The 24,054-nt window shown below is 40.5% G+C and overlaps 1 protein-coding gene across 1 annotated transcript in view; it reads left to right on the forward strand.

The window, feature by feature from the left end:
• The window catches only part of DNAJC3 (DnaJ (Hsp40) homolog, subfamily C, member 3), a 107,032-nt gene that overhangs the window by 19,883 nt on the left and 63,095 nt on the right, over positions 1-24,054 (forward strand). The window contains exon 2 of the mRNA XM_011933801.1: positions 10,915-11,025. Coding sequence (XP_011789191.1) covers positions 10,915-11,025 — 111 coding nt within the window. The remainder of the gene's footprint in view (positions 1-10,914; positions 11,026-24,054) is intronic.

Here is a 24,054-nt window from a genome sequence, read left to right on the forward strand (position 1 = left end):
CTAGACAGTGGAATTTGCTCGTCCCCTGAGCTTCTGTTTAGCAGTGGGTCAGGGCGAGATAGCTGGGTAGAGCTGGACCACCTGGCTTGCCCACGAATACTCCAGTGATGAGCATAGGCACTAGTCCTGGTAGGTGTGGTTGAGGTCACTGCTGCATGTTAGGGGGCTGCACTGGCTTCATGTCCTGGACAGGCAGGAATGTGATGTGTCCCTGTCACACCCTTGTTCTGGGGCTTGTGACTCTCAGTGCAGATGCACAGTGTTGTCTGTCTCCAGGCCACAGTGTAGCTGAGAGTCATAGTAAATGCCTGTTGTGCACTTTTCCATGGGAGTGGTTTCAAGACATGAGGGCAGAGTCTTGATGGATAAGTAGGAATTTCTTTTGTGGGAAAGTGTGGAAGACCATTTTATGTAATAGCAAATGCAAAGGATGAAGCATGAGAATGTGGTATATTCAGAGAAGTATAATAGGTTTAGTTTTTTATAGGAGTATGAAGTAAGAGCTGGAGGATTGATGGATGATAAGGCTGGACCCACGTCATGAGACCTGACTCTGAAAGGTGTTGTTTGCCTTTATATCTGAAGGGATTTAGTTTTAATCTAGCCAATGATGTGAAAATTCTGCAGAATTTTTAGTATAAGTGCATTTTGAAGGATTGCCCTGGCAGCAGCATAGGGGCTGGATTTGGAAGAAGGTAAGATGAGAGCTGGGAACATCTCAGGGAGGAGGCACAATGCCTCTTATGGGGAAAGAAGGGTCTCTACCACCAGCTCTTACACTGTGGCAAGTTCTGTTATGGAAATGTGACCAAAGCGCACCAACAGAATAATAATTCATTCTCTCTGAATGATTAGAGTGTGCCGTGGAAATTTTTGTAGAGGAAGTTATATTATCATATAATTAAATGGAAATTATGTTGGGTAAAATTGTAATGTAATAAAGATCTCAGTTTTATTCTGAAAAGAAGAAATGCTGGATACTCTTTTTATCCTAGAAGGCAAGAGAAATTTAGTTTGCAGAGTAACTCACCCTCTGGGGTGAGAGCATGACATGGCTTGACATAGCAGTTCAAAGAGTTTTTTACATGTGTTCTTAGCTCCCTTTAGATTTCCGGTTCATCCTGTGAGGTTGGAAACGATTGTAGCTAAAATGTTAAGTAAAACGATGGGTTGAGTGAATGAAGCATGAAAAGCCTAGTAACTGTGGAAAGGTTAGGCTGGTTTACATGGGGAAAAGGATTGTTCACTGTGCTGAAAAGAAAACTGGTCTTTGGAAGTGGATCTTGTTTTGACAGTTGTTGTGAGTCCTTGGGCAGAATGGTTAACTTCCTTGAGCCTAAGTTTTACAACTGTGAAAGACGTTTACTTCCTGGGGTTGTTTTGATGATTTAGTGAAATGAAGATACAGAAGTTTCCAGCACGTAGTAGCTTCTTAATTCTGTTTGTAATACATTTCTCCTCATAAAGTTTCTTTTTTCTTTTTCTTTAAAAAAAAATTTTTTTTTTGAGACAGGATCATGCTCTGTTGCCCAGGCTGGAGCGCAGTGGCATAATTGTAGCACCTGGCCTCAAGTGATTCTCCTGCTTCAGCCTCCTGAGTAGTTGGGACTACAGGTGTGTGCCACCACACCTGGCTCATTTTTAAAACTTTTGGAGAGATGGTGTTTTTCTTGTCCAGACTGGTCTTGAACTCCTGGCCTCAAGTGATCTTCCTGTGTTGGCCTCCCAAAGTGCTGGGATAATAGATGTGAGCCATTGCAACTGGCCTCCTTTTATTGTTTATATAAGATATGGGGTCTCACGGTATTGTCCGGGCCAGTCTCAAACTCCTGGGCTCAAGCAGTCCTCCCACTTCAGCCACCTGAATAGCTGGGATTACAGGTCTGTATCACTGAGCTCACCTACCAGACACTTCTACTTGTGAAAATTTTCTTTATATACACATTATTTTCACAAAATAAGTGTTCAGAACTGTTTTTATGTCTGTAGTTTCTCAGAATAACCAGCTTCAAATAATATGCCAGGAAAGTATGTTTTGGGATGGCAAATTCTGGTCTCCTGCAGTCTTATTTTGGGAAGGTATGTTCTGAGCCCTAAAATCTCTCTTCCTTTCTTTCCATTCCTTATACCAAGGGGTCCAACAGGCAACCAAGGGATTCAATTACTTTTGTGCCAACCTACTAAGACACTATGAAGAAACTACAGAGCAGGAATATAAAAGGCTGAGAAAGCTACTATGTTTAGAAGGAGAAAGAGCAAGGTAAAGTGAATTCCAATCAGCTTTTTGCTGTATTAGATGAAATAGGGAGTTCAGTGCTTTTGGTGACTAAAATGTTAGGTAGTTGCTCAGTACATTGCTTTGGGTATCCTGGACCCTGCTTTTTCTGTACTTGACCTCCATATCTAGCCTATTAATATAAGCCATGTGTGTCTTCTTTCTTATTTTTTCTGTGTTCACTGCTACTACTCCATGGTCGTGTCATCATCATGTCACCTGGATTATCATGTAGATAATGAATTGGTTTCCCTCTTCCTCTCTGGATGTTTATTAGAGTCACCTAGCGCTTAAAGTGTTCCACTCCAGAATAATTACGTCATGATGGCAAGGAGAGCTAGCCGAAATGCTAGACTTTTTTTTTTTTTGAAAGCCTTATTAATCATGTGACATCTAGGCATTTAAATGTCATGTCCTTTGTTTTTGGATGGTTGATTTCCCTATTCCAGCCTTTTCGACAAAGGTAGCATCCTTCCTACTTTTCCTTCAGGTTTCAGGTGAGCCTTCAGGGGAATCCCCCAGGGCTGTCCAGTGGAACTTTCCGCGTTGATGGGAGATATTTGGTATCATTTGCATTGTCCCATGCAGTGGTGTTGGAGCTCAGGTCACACTACCCCAAAATATGACTTTAGGAACCCACAATATGCTACTCTAAAATATGTCTCTTTGTCATATTAGTTATTTAGAGTTGGTTATTTTGAGAAACTGTAGACCCAAGAATAGCTCTGAAAAGTTGCCCTTTTGTCAGAGAAATTTACATCTATAAGGGAAATATTTTTCCCTGCTCTGCACTAGCAGGAGAGGTGCCACTAAATGGAAAAGGCATTGACTTAAAACTACAACAAATCTTACTTTTGTTTTCAGTGTTTTTCCTGGCCATCCCCCGTAACAGATTTCCCCATCACCCCCCACTTCCTTTATTATAGCAAATGATGGTATTCTGCTGAAGTTTAAACTCTTTATTTGAAATCTACTCTGGAGATTTACCCGATTCTCTTGAGTTTTCTTCCATGTATGTTTGAGGTATACATATGAAACAACTCTTGTTAATCTGTCTTTTGTTATAGGGAGTCCCAGTTTATGAAGACAGAAAATTATTTTTTCTCTCCTATCCTATACTAGCCACTAGTTATTGAGCACTTAAACTCTTACTAATATGACTGTGAAACAAGTTTAAATTTTATTTAATTTTAACTGTGTTAGGTGCCTGAACTTGTGCCCTCACAGTACTCTGTGTACATTCTCCCATTATAACACCATAGTGTATATATTCCCAACATTTTATTATTAAACATATCGCAAAGTTGAAAGAATTTTACAGTGTTCGTCCCTATACCCATCATCTAGATTCTACCACTAATATTTTAATATGTTTGTTTTAACACATACGCATCTGGGCATTTCTCTATCCAACCATTCATCCTTGGAAAAAAATGCATTTCAAAACAACACCGGTATACATGGCCCTAAATACTTTAACAGGCATATAACCAACTTTTGTTTGCATGTAAAATTAATGTACAATGAAATGTCCATATTTTTAAATGTATATTTACTCAGTTTTGATAATTGCATATAACTGTGTAACCCACACCTCTAAGCAAGATGAGAACATTACCAACAGTTCCCTCCTGTCTCTTCCCAGTCTGTCTTTTCTCTTACCCTCCCAAGCAACCATTGTTTTGATTTTCTTTCTGTAATGTCCTTCAGCACCCCAAAGAGCTTAACATCTTGCCTCACCATAAAGGAGAAATGCTTTGGCTACTTAGTTTCTGTACGTGCCTTTTTGCACATATTTGAGTACTAGTACAACAAAGCAACTTTATTTTTGCTATGGTCTGAATATTTGTGTTCCCCCCATACCCCCAGTTCATATGTTGAAACCTAATCCGATGTGACAGTATTAAGAGGCAGGGCCTTAAGGAGAAGGTGATTAGATTATGCCCTCATGATTGGGATTATTGGCCCTATAAAAGAGGCCTGACGGAGCTTGTTTTCCCCTTTCACCACATAGGGACTCAACAAGAAAATGCAGTCTATGAGGAATGGGCCCTCATCAGACACTGAATCTGCTGGCACCTTGATCTTGGACTTGCTAGCCTCTAGAACTGTGAGAAGTAAATGTTGTTTATAAGCCATCCAGTTTATGGTATTTTTGTTATAGCAGCCTAAATAGAAGACCTGAGACAATTTTCTAACTAAAAAGATAAGCTACCCTTGCAGTGAGGAAGTTCTTACCCATACCCTAATGTGGAAGACTCCTGGTTCTATCAGTCACGTATCCATCACTGGCTACATAAATTACCACTCTTAACTCCATCACCGTCCCACTCAATATTCAGTTATATAAAGACTAAATTGTAAAGTTAACTTCAACAATTTGTGTATAAAATAAAATTGGGAATTAGGGAGAAAAATATGGTTAGTACGGTAATTCTTGTTATTCATGGTGGTTATGTTCTGTAGAGTCATTGTGAACACTGCTTTAGCAAATATTGAACCATTTCTCTTAGGGGAAATACAGGTTAAGTTTCTGTAAGCCTCAAATCACAACTTATGTCAACAGATCAAGACATAGCCTTGTTTTCTGTGTGCTTCTATTTGAAGACACCTTACTATAGATTGTTGATCTATTAACATTGAACTTACAGCTAATGGCACTATCTTTCATACTTGAAGAAAGCTTAACTAACACATGATTTTTTTTCAGTAAGGCACAGCCCAGCTTTCCTGAGCATAGGAACACCTGACAGTACTTCAGTACTATGCTTGGGAGTCACTTGAAGTGGTGAAATCAGTGACGGGAAGCATACACAAAAAAGTGGCACCAAATGTACAGTGGAAAGGACACTTGTTTATAATATGAAAGCTGACACAGGAAGATGGAGTGTTACCTTGTTCAGCCTCAACTGGAACATATGCTTGGAGTGATTTCAGTATTTTGCTGCTCTGAACATGCATGTGTTCTTGAATGACTGTGAAAATGCTGTGAATATGAGTTTGGGGATTACAAATGAATTATAGTGCATAGGCAAATTCACAAATACAGAATCTGAATTATGAAGGTTGACTGTATATACAAATAAACATGTATATAATCAAAGAGAAAATATGCAAAGCTACTACATAGCTTGTGTCTGTAACTGGTCTGAGATGGTAGCTGATATATGTGGCTTCCTTCATCTACTCCCTGTCCTATACCTCTCTTGCCTTCTGCCAGAATTTCAGCTACTCTGGCTTTTTTTTTTTTAACCTGATTGAGTGACTCATAAACTTTCCTTCTTGAAGGGACTGTGTCTTATTTGCTCTGTTTTTTGGTTGCTGTAACGTTTCATTAACTTTGTATTGGGCATAGAAGTAGTATGACACGCCCTAGAGAATCTTCTGGGTTCCACTTATCCTCTTTGCCTCCATTGCAAAATAGCACACTTGTTTGCCCTTGGTGATTCGGATTCATTTTTCCAACTAGTACATTAACCAATGTTTTGGCTTGTTGGTTTCAGTAACATAAGAAGTACAAAATGACCATGTGGCAGTCTCATCTTCCAGTTAATCGGAAACATTGTTGTGTCCCCTTTGGAAGCATTTCTCCTTTAAGGACTAAGATCTCCAAACCATCCGAGCTCAAAGTTGCCAGGACTAGAAGCAGAAATTTTGCAACTGGGTTATGTGGGTATAATAATGAGAGGAGCCATGCCTGCTTCTACTTCTTGATTCCTGGACTGACATCTTCTGACTGTGGGCAAGATAGCATCATATAATGGTCTGTGATTGAAATAATAAACTAACTGCAGCTTGTAAAACAGAGCCCCATCCTTTCAGGTTTTTGTCTCCTAACTAGTACTGCTACTTAACTCTTTAGTAAGCCATTCTAGGTGATGGAGCAATGCTAAAACCAATTAATCTTAGTGTCGTGAGCACACTATCCACCTCTTTCGCTATGAAGTGAATTCCTTAATGAGAGACAGTGCTGTGTAGAGTGCTGTGATGGTAGGTAATACATTCTGTGAGTCTATGAATGGTGGAGTTGGCAGAAGCATTGCAGGCAAATTCATATGTGGAATATGAGAAATGGATGTGTTATGGAAGAGAACCAAATTAAATCAATCTGCCACTAGGTGGCCAGCTGTCTCTTTCCCACCCATGGTGCCATACTGGGAATTCAGTGTTGGTCTCCAGCACTGGCATATCAGATGCTCTGCAATAGCTTTAGCCAGATTACTTTTTTCAGTTTTAGAAAGGACTAATCTGTGTGGGTTTTGTTTGTTTGTTTTTGTTTTTGTTTTTTGAGACAGAGTCTTGCATTGTTGCCCAGGCTGGAGTGCAGTGGCATGATCTCGGCTCACCACAACCTCCACCTCGTAGGTTCAAGCGATTCTCCTGCCTCAGCCTCCCCAGTAGCTGGGATTACAGGCGTGCACCACCACACCCGGCTAATCTCTTTATTTTTAGTAGAGATGGGGTTTTGCCATGTTGGCCAGGCTGGTCTCGAATTCCTGACCTCAGGTGATCTGCCTGCCTTGGCCTCCTGAAGTGCTGGGATTACAGGCCTGAGCCACCGCACCTGGCCTGATCTTTGTTTTTGAACCCATTCATAATCTCCCTCCCTGTCACCATGGCCACTTTGTTCATGGGTCCATTGCACAAGCTTAGATATGATGGAGAAGGAGGTTGAGTGACATCCATAGAGTATGTCATTTTATCTACCTGATTATTAAGAGCCTCTGCATTGATGTGCCCACCTTGTCTCTGATGGTTCAGTGCTGCTGCCTAAGTTTCTGTGCAACTCTAAAATCCCATCATCCCCACTGAATTCAACTTATCTCAACATTGACTTGCTCCTGTAGTCATACCTGTCCTACAAAGGGGAGTGACAAGAATTTTGAAAACCTTGTAGGTGGTCCCTCACTAATACACTTCTCCCTCTCTTTAAAAAAAAAAAATTTGTTTCAGAGACAAGGTTTGCTCTGTCTCCTAGACTGGAATACAGTGGCACGATCATAGCTCACTGCAAACTTGAACTCCTGGGCTCAAAGGATCCATCCTCCTGCCTCAGCCCCCCAAGTATTAAATAGGTGGGACTACAGGTGTGTGCCACCATACCTGGTTAATTATTTTATATTTTTGTAGAGATGAGGTCTCATTATGTTGCTCAGGCTGCTCTTGAACTCTGGCCTGAAGCGGTTTTCCTGCCTTGGCCTCACAAAGTGTTGGGATTACAGGCGTGAGCTACTGCGCCTGGCCACTAATAGGTTTCTCAATGCCTTAGTAAAAGGAGTGTTTTCTAGGCCCTCTCATGGACATAAGTGGCAGTTTGGTGTGTAGGTAACACATGATAAATCCAGTCCAACCTTCTTGTCTCTCTGAGCCTTTGGATTCCTCTCTCTTATTATGCTAGGGAAACTTTGGAATCTCAGCCTTATTAAATGTTAAATTAATATAATTAATGTTTAACTAATTAAATTAAACTTCAAGTTTCAGTCAGCCAATCAAGTAAGCTGTTAAAGCCACTTCCAGTTTTGTGAGTTAACACATTAAATGTGGGATCTCTAGTATAGAAGTAGTCAAACCTTTTCTGTAAAGGGTCAGATTGTAAATATTTTAGGTTTTAGAGGCCATCTGGGTTTTGTCACAACAACTCTGTTCTGCTGCTACAGTGTGAAAGCAGCGATAGACAGTATGGCCCATCCATTAATGGGCATGGCCCCGTTCTCGTAAAACTGTATTTACAAAAACGGTTTGTTGACCTCTGCTTTATAAGCGTGCACATATAAATGAATTAGAGCCAATGTAGTGTTATATTTCACCCTCCTGGTCTAGCACCTTTAGAATCTATTGCCGGGTATGTTCGGTGGGATTCTGCTCGTTTATCAGCAGATCTTTTGGTGTGTTCAGCTACTTCCTTTGGGTCATAGTATATACCTGTTCCTCTGGAGCCTGCCAAGATTAGACAGGGGTTAGTGACAATGGCAGTGGTTAGGGTGTGTCTTGAGGATGAGCATCCTCTTTTAAGGCCTCCACCGTAGGTAAAGCTGTCCTCAGGTTTTTAAGCAGTGGAAGACTCATCTCCTCAGACAAGGGGGGAACACTACTTCTGGTAAGGGAGACTCAGAAGGACTTGGGGGTTCAAGTTGGTCAGTTTCATTTGGGTCCAAATAAATATTCCCATTCCAAATTTAAGGATTCTGTTCTTTACTAATCTGTGCCCTAACTTTCACAGGAGGAACTTGGTGAGACCATGAATTCAGCTATTGTTTTAATTCAGCAACCCTCATAATCAAATTAAATTTTATATTTGATTTTCAGCTGAATCTGACCATGACTTGAGCTGAAAGTTGGATCTGAGCTGGTTATTTTCTCCCTGTAGGTGCCCCAGGGCGGCAATTCCCAAACCTTTTGGGCACCAGAGATTGGTTTTGTGGAAGACACTTTTTCCACGGACCGGGTTGGGTGGGTGGGGGGGCTGGTTTCGGGATGAATCTGTTTCACCTTAGATCATCAGGCATTAGTTAGAGTCTCATAAGGAATGCACAACCTAAACCCCTTGCATGCACAATTGATGATAGGGTTTGTGCTCCTGTGAGAATTTAATGTCTCCACTGATCTGACAGGAGGCGGAGCTCAGGTCGTAATGTCGCTGGCTTGCTGATCACTTCCTGCTGTGTGGCCTAGTTCCTAACAGGCCATGGACTGGTACTGGTCCATGGCTGGGGGCTTGGGGACCCTGCTCTAGTGCTCTCAAAAGAACCCACCCCACATCACAGTATTTATTTTCATAATTTCTGCCATTGTGGTCAGTTGCAGCAGCCACTTGGGCTTCTAAGACATGTGCCTCAGTTAGTACTTCATTACAGTCAACCAAAGTGATAGCTTAGTTAATTGTGACTCCAATACCTACTGTGGATTACTAGCATTTCATCTCCCATTGGCGATGAACTTAGCACTGCATTGAAGCCCAAGATCATGACCAAACCAGTCCTCAAATTGCATCTCTGTGGGCCTGTCACCTAGGACTGTTCCCAATACCAATCGTGTGTCACTCATGGTCCATTGAGGAGAGACAGAAATCATGTAGTTACTTAGAAAGGGGAAGTTTAATCTCAGAACCGTTAAGTTATGATAGAAGAGTAACTAGTAAAGAGAACTCTGACGGATATTCTAGGACTAAGAGACAGCCTCAAGGAAGGAGCAACCTGCAAGAGGGGTCCCCTCTACCAGGCTGGGGTTTAGATCTTACTGGAGAAGGTATAGCTGTAGCCCAGGTTTGCTGATGAAGAAGATTGCTGGGTGGCTGGTCCATAGTAACTGGGCAAGCAGAAAACAATCCTTTCACATATAGGTGAGCCAAGGCTGGTCAGCCTGTCTATGAAGGGAGTCCAGGTGCTTCTGTGGGTGTAAAATCTGGAATGTGTGGGCTGATGTTGCCAGGTCACTGAGGAACTGGACCCCTGGGCATACAGCTATGGCTAAGTACCCCTGGATGTCCTCCTCATCCATACCATGCACCAGGAAATCCACCCCATGACAGACCATGCAGCAGGAGCCAGAAGACAGTAAAATACAGCAAGCAGAGCTAGGAAGTGTCCTTTCTGCGGTGTTGCTTCAGTGCCCTATACTGACAAAGCGTAACATTATACTCACTGTAAAGAGGAAATGCTTGCAAACTCCAGGCCTTTATTGCAGTGCAAGTACCGAAGGATGAATTCAGAGCCAGAGGCAATACATTGATAATTGGCCTAGTCCATCAGATCATGTTATTGATTCTGCAGTAGTTCCCTATTTTAAGACAAGTAAATATTCAAAGCCATAGTCAGGTCCTCTAGTTCTTTGACATCATACTACTATCTTCCTCTTGGCTCTGCTGCAGCCATCCAGGCCTCTCTGCTGTTTCTGGAACATATCTGCATGCTCCCGACTTAGGACCCTTGCACTAGCTGGTCCCTCTTCCTGGAAGCTCTTTTCCTAGCTGTCTGCATGGTGAGTTCCTCACTTTTTTCAAGTCTTGCTCAGATGTCAGCTTCTCAAGAAGTCCTGCCCTTTACCCCCTTGTTTACTACTCTAAGTACCCTGAACTCCTTACCTCTTTACATGATTTGACTTTTTCCACAGTACTTTTCACGTAACATACTATGTAATTTACTTATTTATCATGTCTGTCTCCTCCCACGATAACATCAGGTGCCAGGAGGATATGAGGGGCAGGAGTTTTTGAATGTTGCTCACTTATGCCAGATACCTAGAATAGTGCCTAGTGCATTGTAGGTGCTTAATAAATACTTAAATGTTATAACAGTCTATATGATATTCATTAAAGGTGAGATTCTAACTTCAAACAATTTTCATTTTATTGTTCAAAATACTTTTACTACTTCTGCATTACACAACTTTCCTTTATTTTCTAGACTGGTTACATTCTTTTGACTAATTAGGTCAAGATGGGTATAGTTTTTGTCTTATACTCCATAAAATGAAATAGGGTTTGTATTTTATGTTATGTTCTTTACATCATTTTTCAGCTTCTGTGAGTTTTCTCATCTGAGTAGATGACTGAGACAGATAACTATTTTTAATATTATATTTTTTAGAATTAAATCTTGGTTCGTGGAAAGTTAACTGATTGTTTTTAATTTTATTTTTAGGTGCCGAATGTGGAGTAAATGCAGATGTTGAGAAACATCTTGAATTGGGCAAGAAATTACTTGCAGCTGGACAGCTAGCTGATGCTTTATCTCAGTTTCATGCTGCCGTAGGTTTGTATCATGGAACCAAATCACTCAGTGTCTTAGTGAATTCTAGTAATAGCTCTTCTTTTTAAATAACATTTAAAATAAACATTATTTCATGTTTAAATAAAACATTTAAATATATTTGTGGGATTCTGAGCCAAATAGATTGATAAAATAAATGTTTAACATTTAAATGTATGTGCATCTAACATGAGAAAATTTTGAAGGTTAGTGAGGCCTGCTACTACCAAGGATAATTCAAGATAATTGTGACAAGCAGCTTTTCTCAGTGTATTATTTGGCTTCTGACTTTTTTTTTTTTTAAGACGGAGTCTTGCTCTGCCAGTGTCGCCCAGGCTGGAGTGCAGTGGCGCGATCTTGGCTCACTGCAAGCTCCGCCTCCCGGGTTCATGCCATTCTCCTGCCTCAGCCTCCTGAGTAGCTGGGACTACGGGCGCCCGCCACCACGCCCGGCTAATTTTTTGTATTTGTAATAGAGATGGGGTTTCACCACGTTAGCCAGGATGGTCTTGATCTGACCTTGTGATCCGCCCGCCTTGGCCTCCCAAAGTGCTGGGATTACAGGCATGAGCCACTGCGCCTGGCTGGCTTTTTACTTTTTGAACAGATTTTACTGAATGCAGTTTAATTTTCTTGATGACTTGGGTTTTCAATGTTTACTTGATACCCTTGGGAGATACTGCAGTTCATTGCCTCTTCAGTATAAAGAGCAGACCCCAGCTGCTCTTTATTTACACTGTTGCTTATTTCTTACTCGTGTCTGTAGAATCAGCTCTCGTTGAAGCTGTTCATCTGTTAGGACTGTAAGAAGTGAGATGACCAGAATAAATAGGTTCTTAATGAAGGCTTAATGGATTTTCTCTCTTTTCTTTTTTTCTTTCCTTTTCTTTTTTTTTTTTTTTTTTTGAGACAGGGTCTTGCTCTCACCCAGGCTGTAGTGCATTGGTGTGATTATGGCTTACTGCAACCTCAGTCTCCTGAATAATTGGGATTATAGGTGTGTGCCGCTATATCCAACTACTTCTTACAACTTTTATTTTTTATATTTTTGTAGAGATGGGGTCTCACTATGTTGTCCAGGCTGGTCTCAAACTTGTGGGCTCAAGCAGTCCTCCTGCCTTGGCCTCCCAGAGTGTTGAGATTGTATGCATGAGCCACCATACCTGGCCTGGATTTCCTTATGAGTCACTGCTAAACTTTTGTGCTGGGACTTTTTGACATTAACTTTCCTCAGAGTCTTTTTTATTTACTTATGTATTTTTACCTTGATTTGAATGGTTGAGTGTGTCTAGTTAACAACCTGACAGGTAGGGAGGGTGGTGTTTTTTTTTTTTTTTTTGAGACAGGATCTTGCTCTGTCATCCAGGCTGGAGTGCAGTGGTGTGATCTTGGCTTACTGCAACCTCTGCCTCCTGGGCTCAGGTGATCCTCCCACCTCAGCCTCCCGAGTAGCTGGGACTAGAGGTGCATGTCACCATGCCCAGCTAATTTTTGTATTTTTTTATAGAAACTGAGTTTTGCCATGTTGCCTAGCCAAACTCTTGTTCTAAAGCCATCTGAATCAGCCTCCCAAAGTGCTTGGATTATAGGTGTGAGCTACCATGCCCAGCTGGTATGTTTTTTCATAAGATACAGCTGTGCTCTCAGAAAAACTATCATCCTATTGTTGTAATTTATTATATAAACTCAATGTAGTTAGGTTTTGGTTTGTCATACTTTTCTTTATGCTTTTTTCTTAAACTCAGATTTTTATTACAGATGTTATTACCTCTCTGAACTCATAGGAAACAGATTTTTTTGATTAGAAACCTCTATTCAAGGCTGGGCATGGTGGCCCACACTTGTAATCCCAGAACTTTGGTAGGCTGAGGTGGGCGGATCACTTGAGATCAGGAGTTTGGGACCAGCCTGGACAACATGGTGAAACCTGTCTCTACTAAAAATATAAAAATTAGCCAGGCATGGTGGTGGCCACCTATAATCTTAGCTACTTGGGAAGCTGAGACTGGAGAATCGCTTAGACCTGGGAGCGGAGGTTGCAGTGAGCCAAGATCACTCCATTGCACTCTAGCCTGGGCGACAGAGTGAGACTCCATCTCCAAATTAAAAAAACAAAAAACCAAAACTCTACTCAAGAGACATGGCATAATTATAAGAACATAGAAAAGTTGAAAAATGAGGGGAAAAGTGAAAAAAAGATACCTTTGTGAGTAGTAGAGAAAGCCATTCCACACAATTAAAGGGTTCACTCTACCAGAAAATAACAATTTTAAATGGATGTGAGTCTAATAATATAACCTCTAAATACATAAAGCAAGAATTGACAGAACTAAAAGGAGAAATGAATAAATTCATAATTATAGTGGAAGGCTTTAGCCTCTTTCAGTAATATATAGGAAAACAGACAACAGTAAAGATGTTAACTTGACCCAATTGAAATACACATAACACCTGCACACAGCTACAGAATACACATTCTTCCAAGTGTAAGAACATTACAATAAAAATATTATAGGAAAGTCTCATGAACATAACTACACAAATTCTGAAAAACCTAATAACAAATGAATCTAAATTTTAAAGAAGTCCAAATATTATGTTTGTACACACAAACACATACACACACCACTGGTTTCTATTACAAGGAGGTAAATTCGGTTTGGCATTCAAAAGTCAGTATAAGTCATCACATTAAAAGACTACAGGAGAAAAATATTATTTCAAAGGTGCAGAAGAAGTATTTGATAAGTATTTAACACCATTTGTGAAAGAAAAAACATCTTTTAAACAGTTTGGGAATCTAGATTGATGAGTACACCAAAAATCCTATGGCTACCATCATACTTTATGGTGAATATTCGTAGCTCTCCCCATACCCCACCACTGCTGAGTGGAGAATGAGACAAGGATACCCACTGTTACTACTTGTAATCAACATTCTGCTAGAGGCCCGAGCTAATGTAGTTTTGTTTTTTTTTTTTTTTGCGGCAGAGTCTCGCTCTGTCACCCAGGAGGCTGGAGTGTAGTAGTGCAGTCTTGGCTCACTGCAACTTCTGTCTCCCAGGTTTAGGCGATTCTCCTGCCTCAGCCTCCCAAGTAGCGGGGATTACAGGCATGCACCACCACGTCCAGCTAATTTTTGTATTTTTAGTAGAGACGGTTTCGCCATGTTGGCCAGGCTGGTCTTGAGCTTCCTGACCTCAAGTCATCCACCTGCCTCCCAAAGAGCTGAGATTACAGGCATAAGCCACTGTGCCTGGCCTAGCCAGTGCAATTTTTATACCAATTTTCTGTCTTGCAACCTTGCTGAACTTGTTTATTAGCTCTAATAATTTCTGTGTTTGTGTTGTTTCTTTAGGATTTTCCATATACAACATTATGTTATGGGAAAATACAGTTTTACTTATTTTTGTCATGGGAGGGACCCGGTGGGAGTTAATTTAATCGTGGCAGTGGTTATCCTCATGCTGTTCTCATGATAGTGAGTTCTCATGAGATCTGATGGTTTTATAAGGGACTTTTCCCCCTTTTGCTTGGCACTTCTCCTTCCTGCCATCATGTGAAGAAGATGTGTTTGCTTCCCCTTCTGCCATGATTGTAAATTTCCTGAGTTCTCCCCAGTCATGCTGAACTGTGAGTCAGTTAAGCCTCTTTCCTTTACAAATTACCCAGTCTTGGGTATGTCTTTATTAGCAGTGTGAGAACAAACTAATACAGTTGCCCAGCCACTATAATTTGGCAAGAAATAGGGCATAAAGATTTTGAGAAAGGAAGAAATAAAACTATCATTCACAGAGAACTTGATGATACACAAATAATCTGCAAACTATCATAATTGAAATGAATTTAGCAAGGCCACTCACTGGATAACTCACTAGATAACACTCACTAGCAAGAAAAAACACCTTTTAAATATATAGACTCTGTTTTGTAGCAACAGAGTCTATATATTAGCAATAAACAAATACAAAAAAAAACCCTGAGAATAAACCTAATGAAAGATGTACAAGAACACTTTGCTGAAAACCCCAAAAATAGTTATAAGAAACTTACAAAACACTTAAGAGATATACCATGTTCGTGAATAGGAAGATTCAATATTGTAAAGATGTCAAGTGGCCCCCAGATTGGTCTACAGATTCAATTAAATCTAATCAAATTCTAGCACTTTATTTCATTGAAATTGACTAGCTGGTTCTAAAATGTCTTATGGAAATGCAAAGGACTTCTCGAGTTGCCTTGTGGATGAGATTTAAGACAACCCAAGCCAGCTCTCTTTGGTCTGTGAGAAGCATACATGTATTCTTTGCCTTGACCATGTCTGTAGACAGAGGACGGTCCAAATAGCAACCCCTTCTTCCTTCTTATGAGAGCAGAGAGCCTGCTAGTCTCTTGCCATTTAGATTTTTTGGGGATGAGTCAGATACGCCAGTCAGTCTACTCTGTCCTGCAAAGAGGACACTTATAAACTTTTCAAGTGGCCCTAGAAATCTCACCTTGGAATGTAGGGGTAGCTCGCACCTGTTGGGATGTCAGGTGAAACATAAATAGTTCCACTGCAGTAGCCTGCTCTATAAATATACAGAGAACTTCTACTCTATGAAGCTATTAGAAAGTATAGCTTTGTGGATTACCTTGAAAAGGGAAACAGATTTTAATCTTGGCCTTGCCACTGGATAATCCTGTGACATTGGTCCAGTTATGTAAGAAAATGCACACTTTAAAAAGTTACCTGCAAGTTCCCAGCAGTTTTCACTGTGTCACCCATGGGGATTTTTGTGAAAATCAGATGGTAATAATGAATATAAATATTTCTTTGAAAATAGTGTACAATCACTCAGGAGGCTGAGGCAGGAGGGCTGCTTGAGCTCAGGAGTCGGAGATTGCAGTGAACTGTGATTGTGCCACCACACTCCAGCCTGGGCGATGGAGTGAGACTCTGTCTCTCTCCTTCTCTGTCTTGTTTTTTTTCTTAAAAAAAAAAAAAAAAGGTGCACTAGGATATATAAAGAATGTAGAAATACAATTTTTGTGTCTCCGAAAATTAAGACTTTTCTAAAAACAGGTTTGCTATAATAAAGGGTTTCTTAACTATGTGACATTTCTGTTAGGAAGTTTGCATTTCAATGACTAACTCACCTTAAGAAATAGTGGTTACTTTGCACAATAATTTGCACAAGTTTTTTCACTAAGGGCTATTTACTGTGTGACCACATCGTTACTAAGTCCACACTTTTTCTGGTGATTCAAACTGTCTTCAGTGCTGCAGCATGGCAATTTAAAATTTTTTCAGTTACTGTCTTAGAAAAAGTGTGTCTTAAAGTATTTATTCTTACCTACTACCATTAGAATATTTGCAGAAATGTATATACCTTCTACCTATTTTATACTTTATTGTTTTCTTAGTCTCACATGTATTAGAAACATCAAGGGCTATGGCATATAATTAAAGTAGTTTTAAATGACTGCTTCTTTTTTTGTAGCTTTATCACTGCAATACAAGGCTTTTTGAGACAGCTCTTTCCCAAAATTCCCAGTAAAATGTTACTATGTTCACCAAGAGGTATAAATCAGTGATGCTGAAACATGGCAATTTATTGGTGTGATTTAGTAAAGGGAGAACGTAAGTCATTGCTAGTACATTCTGAATCTGAATAACAGGCCAGTGTGGTGGCTTACAACTGTAATTCTAGCACTTTGAGCACTTTGGAAGGCTGAGACAGGAGGATTGTTTGAAGCCAGGAGTTTGAGACCAACCTGGGCAACATTGCAAGAGCCCGTCTCCACAAAAGTAAAATAAAAAAAAAAAAGTCAACCAGGCATGGCAGTGCCCACCTGTAGTCCTAGCTAGTTGGGAGGCTGAGGTGGAAGGAATGCCTGAATCCAGGAGTTTGAGGTGGCATTGAGCTGATGATGCCAGTGTGCTCTGGCTTGGACGACAGAGTGAAACTCTGTCTCCCAAATAAAGTGTCATTTTGTTAAACGTGATCTGGCAAGTAGTAGTGACTCTCAAATGGGATACACATCATAATTCTTTTTTTTTTGTTTTTTTGAGAGTGAGTCTTGCTGTCGCCAGGCTGGAGTGCAGTGGCACGATCTCGGCTCACTGCAACCTCTGCCTCCCAGGTTGAAGCGATTCTGCCTTGGCCTCCCGAGCAGCCTGAGCAGCTAGGAGTACAGGCATGTGCCACCACGCCCAGCTAATTTTCATATTTTTAGTAGAGACGGGGTTTCACCATGTTGGCCAGGATGGTCTCGATTTCTTGACATGGTGATCCGCCCCCCGTTGGCCTCCCAAAGTGTTGGGATTACAGGCGTGAGTCACTGTGCCTGGCCACACATCTTGATTTCTAGGAAGACCATTTATCATTTTAGTTCATGTAGGACACATTGTTCATAACAAACTATAGAAAATAAAGTTTAAGGCTGGGCGTGGTGGCTCACGCCTGTAATCCCAGCACTTTGGGAGGCTGATGTGGGTGGATCACCTGAGGTCAGGAGTTCGAGACCAGCCTGGCCAACATGGTGAAACCGTGTCTCTACTAAAAATACAGTTAACCGGGCATGGTGGCAGTAGCCTGTAATCTCAGCTACTCGGGAGGCTGAGGCACGAGAATTGCTTGAACCTGGGAGGCGGAGGTTGCAGTGAGCCGAGATCACGCCATTGTACTCCAGCCTGGGCAACACAGTGAGACTCTGCCTCAAAAACAAAAAAACAAAAACAAAAAACCCAGAAAATATATTTTAAATTTTCTATTATAGTGAAATGGGAGAGTTCTCATATCTGCCTTGCAGGGCGTGCGACAGAGTTGTGGCTTCCGTCTTCGGGGCCCTGCTGCTCAAACCCTTACTGGGAACACGCAAATGGGCAGGTGAAGAGGCCGTGGGGAGCGCTTTTGGGCTCCGGCCCCATGGCAATGTGTAGGATTCCTGAAGCCCAAGCGGGTGTGTGTTACAGTGTGCTCTTTCAGCTATGCCATCTGCAGATGGCTTGTGTTAGTCAGCTCAATAGACCCTCTGCCTTATTGCAAGGACGGGGCCAGTGTCACAGCCTGAGTTCTTACTCAGTGTACTGGAAGAATCAGATCATATGTGGGCTGGAAGGTTGAATGCAAGGTTTACTGAGTGGTGGAGGTGGCTCTCAGCAAGATGGATAGGGAGCCGAAAGTGGGGATCCCCCCAGAGTGGGAAGGTGGTCTTCCTCTGGAGTCGGGCTGCCCAGCGGCCAGACTCTTCTATGGCCGCTCCTGGCTGAACTCCCCTCGGCATCCATGTCACTGTGCCGTCTCTGCTCTGCCAGTGTCTGCTGGTATGTTCTTCTCCTGTAGACATCCAGTCGTTTGTGTCTGTGTCTGCTTAAGGTCTATGGATTTATATGGGTACAGTATGGAGTACGTGGCTGGCCAGTGTGATCTTGGAAAATGCAACATTTGGGCATGAAAACAGGAGTGCCTGTTCTCACTTAGGTCCATGGGCACAGGCCCAAGGGTGCAGCCCTCACCAGGGACCCCACCCTTCTCTACCCAGCACTTCCCTGCTCCCCTCCCATATCAATAGGATTATGCAGTAGATGATGATGGGGTGTTGTGGCCTTTTGAAACTCTTATGAGATGTGTGTTTATCAAAAAAGAACTGTGGGGATAATGAATCCTGGGATCTGAAACCCTAAACTTAATAGACTTTACAGAGGGTCTTAGGTATATCTGGCATGAACGAATGTCTTAAGTGGAAGATTAAATGGTAGGCAGTGTGAAATGATCGATTTCTTCATTTACTTCGTAAGAACGCTTACGTAGTTTTGCTGAATCAAAAAACAGAATCCATTTCTACATTTTTATATCACTTAAACTTGTTACGGTGCTCTCTCATCACATTTCAGCCTCACTTCTGAAATGAGGACAAACATTACTGTTTACATGTACACAAAAGGAAACAAAAAGTTCTCTAGCAACTTTCTGAAGGTCATATTCCAGTTCAAAAGTTTCTGAGCTATGCTACTATTTTAATGTCTGGTAAGTTCAGTAAATTGTTGAATGAAGGAGTTTAGTTGGGTGAGCTGAGCGCAACAATAAAACTTTTTCCGTATCCAGAGGATATGGTTTGGCTCTGTCCCCACCCAAATCTCATCTTGAATTGTAGCTCCCATAATTCCCACATGTCGGAGGGACCTGGTGGGAGGTAATTGAATCATGGGGGTGGTTCCCCCCATACTGTTCTCACAGTAGTGAATAAGCCTCACGAGTTCTGAAGATTTTATAAATTCGCTTGGCTCTCATTCTCTCTTGTCTGCTGCCATGTAAGATGTGCCTTTTGCTGTCTGCCATGATTATGAGACTTCCCCAGCCACATGGAACTGTGAGTCCATTAAACTTCTTTTTTTTTTTTTTTTTTAAAAAATACTCAGTCTTGGATGTGTCTTTATCAGCAGCATGAAAACGGACTAATACACCAGGCTAGCGTGTTTTTCCTGTGCCTCTCACTACCACCAATTACAGCATCACTTGTAATTGGCTTTCTGATGTGTGTTCTCCAGATAGTAGTTGTATTGTTTTATTCTGGATAATTTTCTCATAATTGAATTGTTTGATAGTTTTAGGATTCTGGGTAGAGGTTAAATCCATCTCCCATAATAATAATCTAGTATAAGGATTTGAATTATGTGGTTTAAAATGAAATATAGTATTTCCATATGTAGGCTTGCAAATAACTTACATAATGAACAATATAACAATATTATATATTGGATGGATAATAGGAAAAGTACTTATTTTCAAGGTTATCAAATCTTGTGTTGGTAAAAACTAAGCATGCATTTCTAAACCGAGTCTTGTTTCAGTTGCTACTTCATGCACAGTGATGTAGGAATGGACTCTACTTCCAGAAACTGTTGGTATTTTAAGATGAAGAACCAGGGAAGGCTATTTTGATTTACCATGCAAGTGACCCGATGCCTCTAAGAAAATTGAGATGGAGTCTCGCAGTGTCACCCAGGCTGGAGTGCAGTGGTGTGATCTCAGCTCACTGCAACCTCCACCTTTTGGGTTCAAGCGTTTCTCCTCCCTCAGCCTCTGGAGTAGCTGGGATTATAGGTGTGCACCACCATGCCTGGCTAATTTTAATATTTTTAGTAGAGACGGCGTTTCACCATATTGGCCAGGCTGGTCTTGAACTACTGGCCTCAAGTGATACACCTGCCTCGGTCTCCCAAAGTGCTGGTATTACAGGCATGAACCACTGTGCCTCACCAGAAAATTGATTCTTGATTCATGTATGAAACTATAATTGTCATTTGATTCTCAGAGTACAAAGAAATTCAGTTTCTCCTGTTATATTCTCACAGTGCAGAATACATCTGTGACCTCTGTTCATCAAAATGTGTGGGAATTTCTCTCCACCAAGTAATCCTACAGATTCTTCAGCAGACAGCAGCTGGATATCATCTAATTCTGTTCAGTTCTGACCCTGTCTACCTGGAAGTAGCCTAAGATCCCACAGATTGAGAGCTCAGCGCCACAAGACCGCTCCTGACTTCAGAAGCCATTCCTAAGGCCTTGGTTATTTTACCTATGCTTCTGACTGACTGGCTGTAAATGAGGATTCCCATGACCCCTTCCTTGGGTTCAGTTAATTGCTAGAGCAGCTCACAGAACTCAGGGAAACACTTACGTTTACTGGTTTATTATGGGATATTACAAAGGATACAGATGAACAACCAAATAGATGGAAGAGATGCATAGGGCCAGGCATATGGGAAGGGATATGGTGTTTCTTTGCCCTCTCTGGGTGTACCATCCTCCAGGAGCCTCCATGTTTTTGGCTGCATGGAAGTTCTTCCAGACTCTGTCGTTTTAGATTTTTGTGGAAACTTTATCACTTAGTTATGATTTATTATATCATTGGCTATTGGTAACCAACTCAACCTTCAACAACCCTAGGAGGGTAGAGGGTACTCAAAGTTCCAACGTTTTCACCTGGTAGGTTCCCCTGGCAACTAGCTCCCATCCTGAAACTATCTAGGGGTGCCCAGCTACCAACCATTTCATTAGTATACAAAAAAGTAATCACTCCAGAGATCCCATGGGTTCTAGGAGCTGTATGTCGAGAAACTGGAAGAAGACCAAATATATATCTTATAGTACAACAGATTCTTTATTTTTGTAGGTTTGGTGTTATAAATTGCAGTTCCAATTCCATTTCCTATCTTAAAATGCCTAAAAACTGAACAGTAAAATCAGTGAAAGTGAACACTCCAGAAATACTATATGTAGACAATTTTTGTATATGATGGGATCCTTAATACAAAAGTCATACGCAGTCCTCTCTGGAGATTTTTTCTTCTTGGATTGGAATGGTCAGGCTTTTCCAAATACAAATCTAATGCAGTTTACTGTATACCACGTAAATGCTGTGTAAATAATTGTTTTACTGTGCTTTTTAGGGAATAATGAAAAAAGTCAGTACATGTTCAATACAGACACAGTTTTTTTTCCCCTAAATATTTTCAGTCTGAGGGTGGTTGAATCCACAGATGCGGAACCCATGAATAAAGAGGGCCAAATGTGTATAAATAATGAATAATCATTGCTTAGTGTTAGGTGCAGTAAGGGAATTATAGAATGTTATGGAATTTGAGAGAAGGAAAGGTTTATTTTTCCATGTATAGTCAGATAAGTCATTTGAGCTGTGCCTCAAAGATTGAGTAGGATTTGGACATATGAAATTGATGGGGTTGTGTTCGTCAGGCCTTAAATCATGGTATTTACGGTATTATTCTTTGCTTAGTGTGAATAACCCTGGATAACTTAAGTTTTTTTAAAAAATTAATGAATATAAAATTAATCCATATGCATTGTGAAACATTTTGGAATACATGGACTGCAGAAAGAAGAAACCCCATCTCTCTGCATGGATAGCCACTGTTGACATGCAGTGAACTGCCTTCTGCTCTCTGGTGCGTCACTTAAATGTTAGTGATTCTTAGGTATGAAATCATTCTATAGCCAGTTCACAAACCAAACCCATAAAATTTTAATTTATTGTACCATACAAATAAAATATAAACGGAACTGAAAAATACTGTATATCAAGCATGTTCTAAATGTAGTTACTCTGTTTCCTACTCTTTGCTCAAGTTAATTACAGTATTTTTAAGAAATATCCTATATTCAGGCTATTGATTTTGCTCTCCTGTCCTTACCTCCTAAGGGAAGTTGTTTAGTAAAGAAATTTTAGTGACGATTAGCTGGGATCATATATTTTCATTTTTAGATTTAAGAAAAAGAAGGTTTTTTTATTGTTAAAATACCCAATTCCTTTTTAAAAAAATACATTTTTTTCTGACTGGTTCATACTTTTACTTTTTTATTGTGGTAAAGTGCATGAAAATCTACCATTTTAACCATTTGTAAGTGTACAATTCAGTGGCATTGTGTATTCAAATTGTTAGGGAGTCATCACTATCCATCTCCAGAACTTTTTCATTATCCCAAACTGAAACTCTGTATCCATTAAACAATAGGGCCCTATTCCTAACCCTCTACACCAGCCCCTGGCAACCACTATTCTACCTTCTGTCTCTATTATTTGAGTATGTTAGGTACCTCATATGCAATATTTTCCTTTTGTGTCTTGGCTTATTTCACTTAGCATAATGTTTTTAAGGTTCATCCATGTTGTAGCATGCCTGGGAGTTTCATTTCTCTCTAAGGCTGAATGAATAACCTGTTGTATGTGTAGTATATCCCACCTGTTGTTTATCCAGTCATCCACTGACGGACTTTGGGCTTGTTTCTGTCTTTGGCCTATTGTGAATAATACTGCTATGAACATGTGTGTTTGAATACATATTTGACCCTTGCTTTTATTTCTTTGGTGTACATACACAGTAGTAGAATTACTGGACCACATGGTAATTTTACATTTAATTTTTTGAGAAATCATCTTACTGTTTTCCACAGTGGCCATACCATTTTACATCCCAACAACAGTGCACAAGTGCTCCAATTTCTCCACACCTTGCGAACACTTGTTATTTTATCTTTTTATTTTTCATAATGGCCATCCTAATGGATGTGAACTGGTATCTCAATGTGGTTTTTTTTTTTTTGGTTTTGCTTTTTTAGTTTTTATTAGTATTTTTGTTCCCCCATGCAGATCAGTGTGGTTTTGATTTGCATTTTCCTAATGATTTGTGATGGAGAGCATCTTTTCATGTACTCATTGGCCATTTGTATGTCTACTTTCATGTTTGTTTGTATAGCCTATTCTCTTTTTCTGACCCACCTTCCCCTGGCATTTTCAATGCCATTAACAACTGTTTACAACCATAATTTTGAATGTTTTGAATGATTATGGACTGTCCTGCCATATAGATTCTCCTATTGTAATTTTTCCAAATGACAAAAGCTTTAGGAGTATAACTTTTGGGGAGTTTAATTGTGTATCTTATGATGATGAACACCTGAGTAGATAAATCTTTTATTTTTGAAAGATTGATGGCCGGCTTTTGTCAAGGTTAGTTTTAGAATTCTTTATATACTTATATTTCCAAATTGCATTTTAGAAGGATTGTTCTGCAGAAGATTTGCTTCTGATTGAATCTACTCTTTTCTGTACTTTGTAGGTGCTAATAAGCAGAGTAAAATTAGCTCAGAAACCTAATTCATCTTTCTGCTTTCCTTACAAATCTTAACTTTTCTAGTCCCTTTCTCTAGTCTCTCTCATTTCTGTTCTCCTCCTTTGTCCTTGTACCTTGATTTCTTCACCTCCATTCTAGTTGGAGTTTGTGAGGGAGCAGAGATTGTACATTCAATATATCAATTTAGTTAGAGGTTTATACATTTCTAAAACCCTGTACACTAATGTGCGTAGTCCACATTCTTAGTATTCCACTTAGGAAAATCTCCGCAGAGACAAACTGAATTGCATACTTATAAAAGTTATGAGTTGAGGCTGGGTGCAGTAGCTCATGCCTGTAATCCCAGCACTTTGAGTAGCTGAGGTAGGAGGGTTGCTGGAGCCAGAAGTTCAAGA

Source organism: Colobus angolensis, unplaced genomic scaffold (assembly GCF_000951035.1).
Source record: "Colobus angolensis palliatus isolate OR3802 unplaced genomic scaffold, Cang.pa_1.0 Scaffold13, whole genome shotgun sequence".
Lineage (NCBI taxonomy): Eukaryota > Metazoa > Chordata > Mammalia > Primates > Cercopithecidae > Colobus > Colobus angolensis.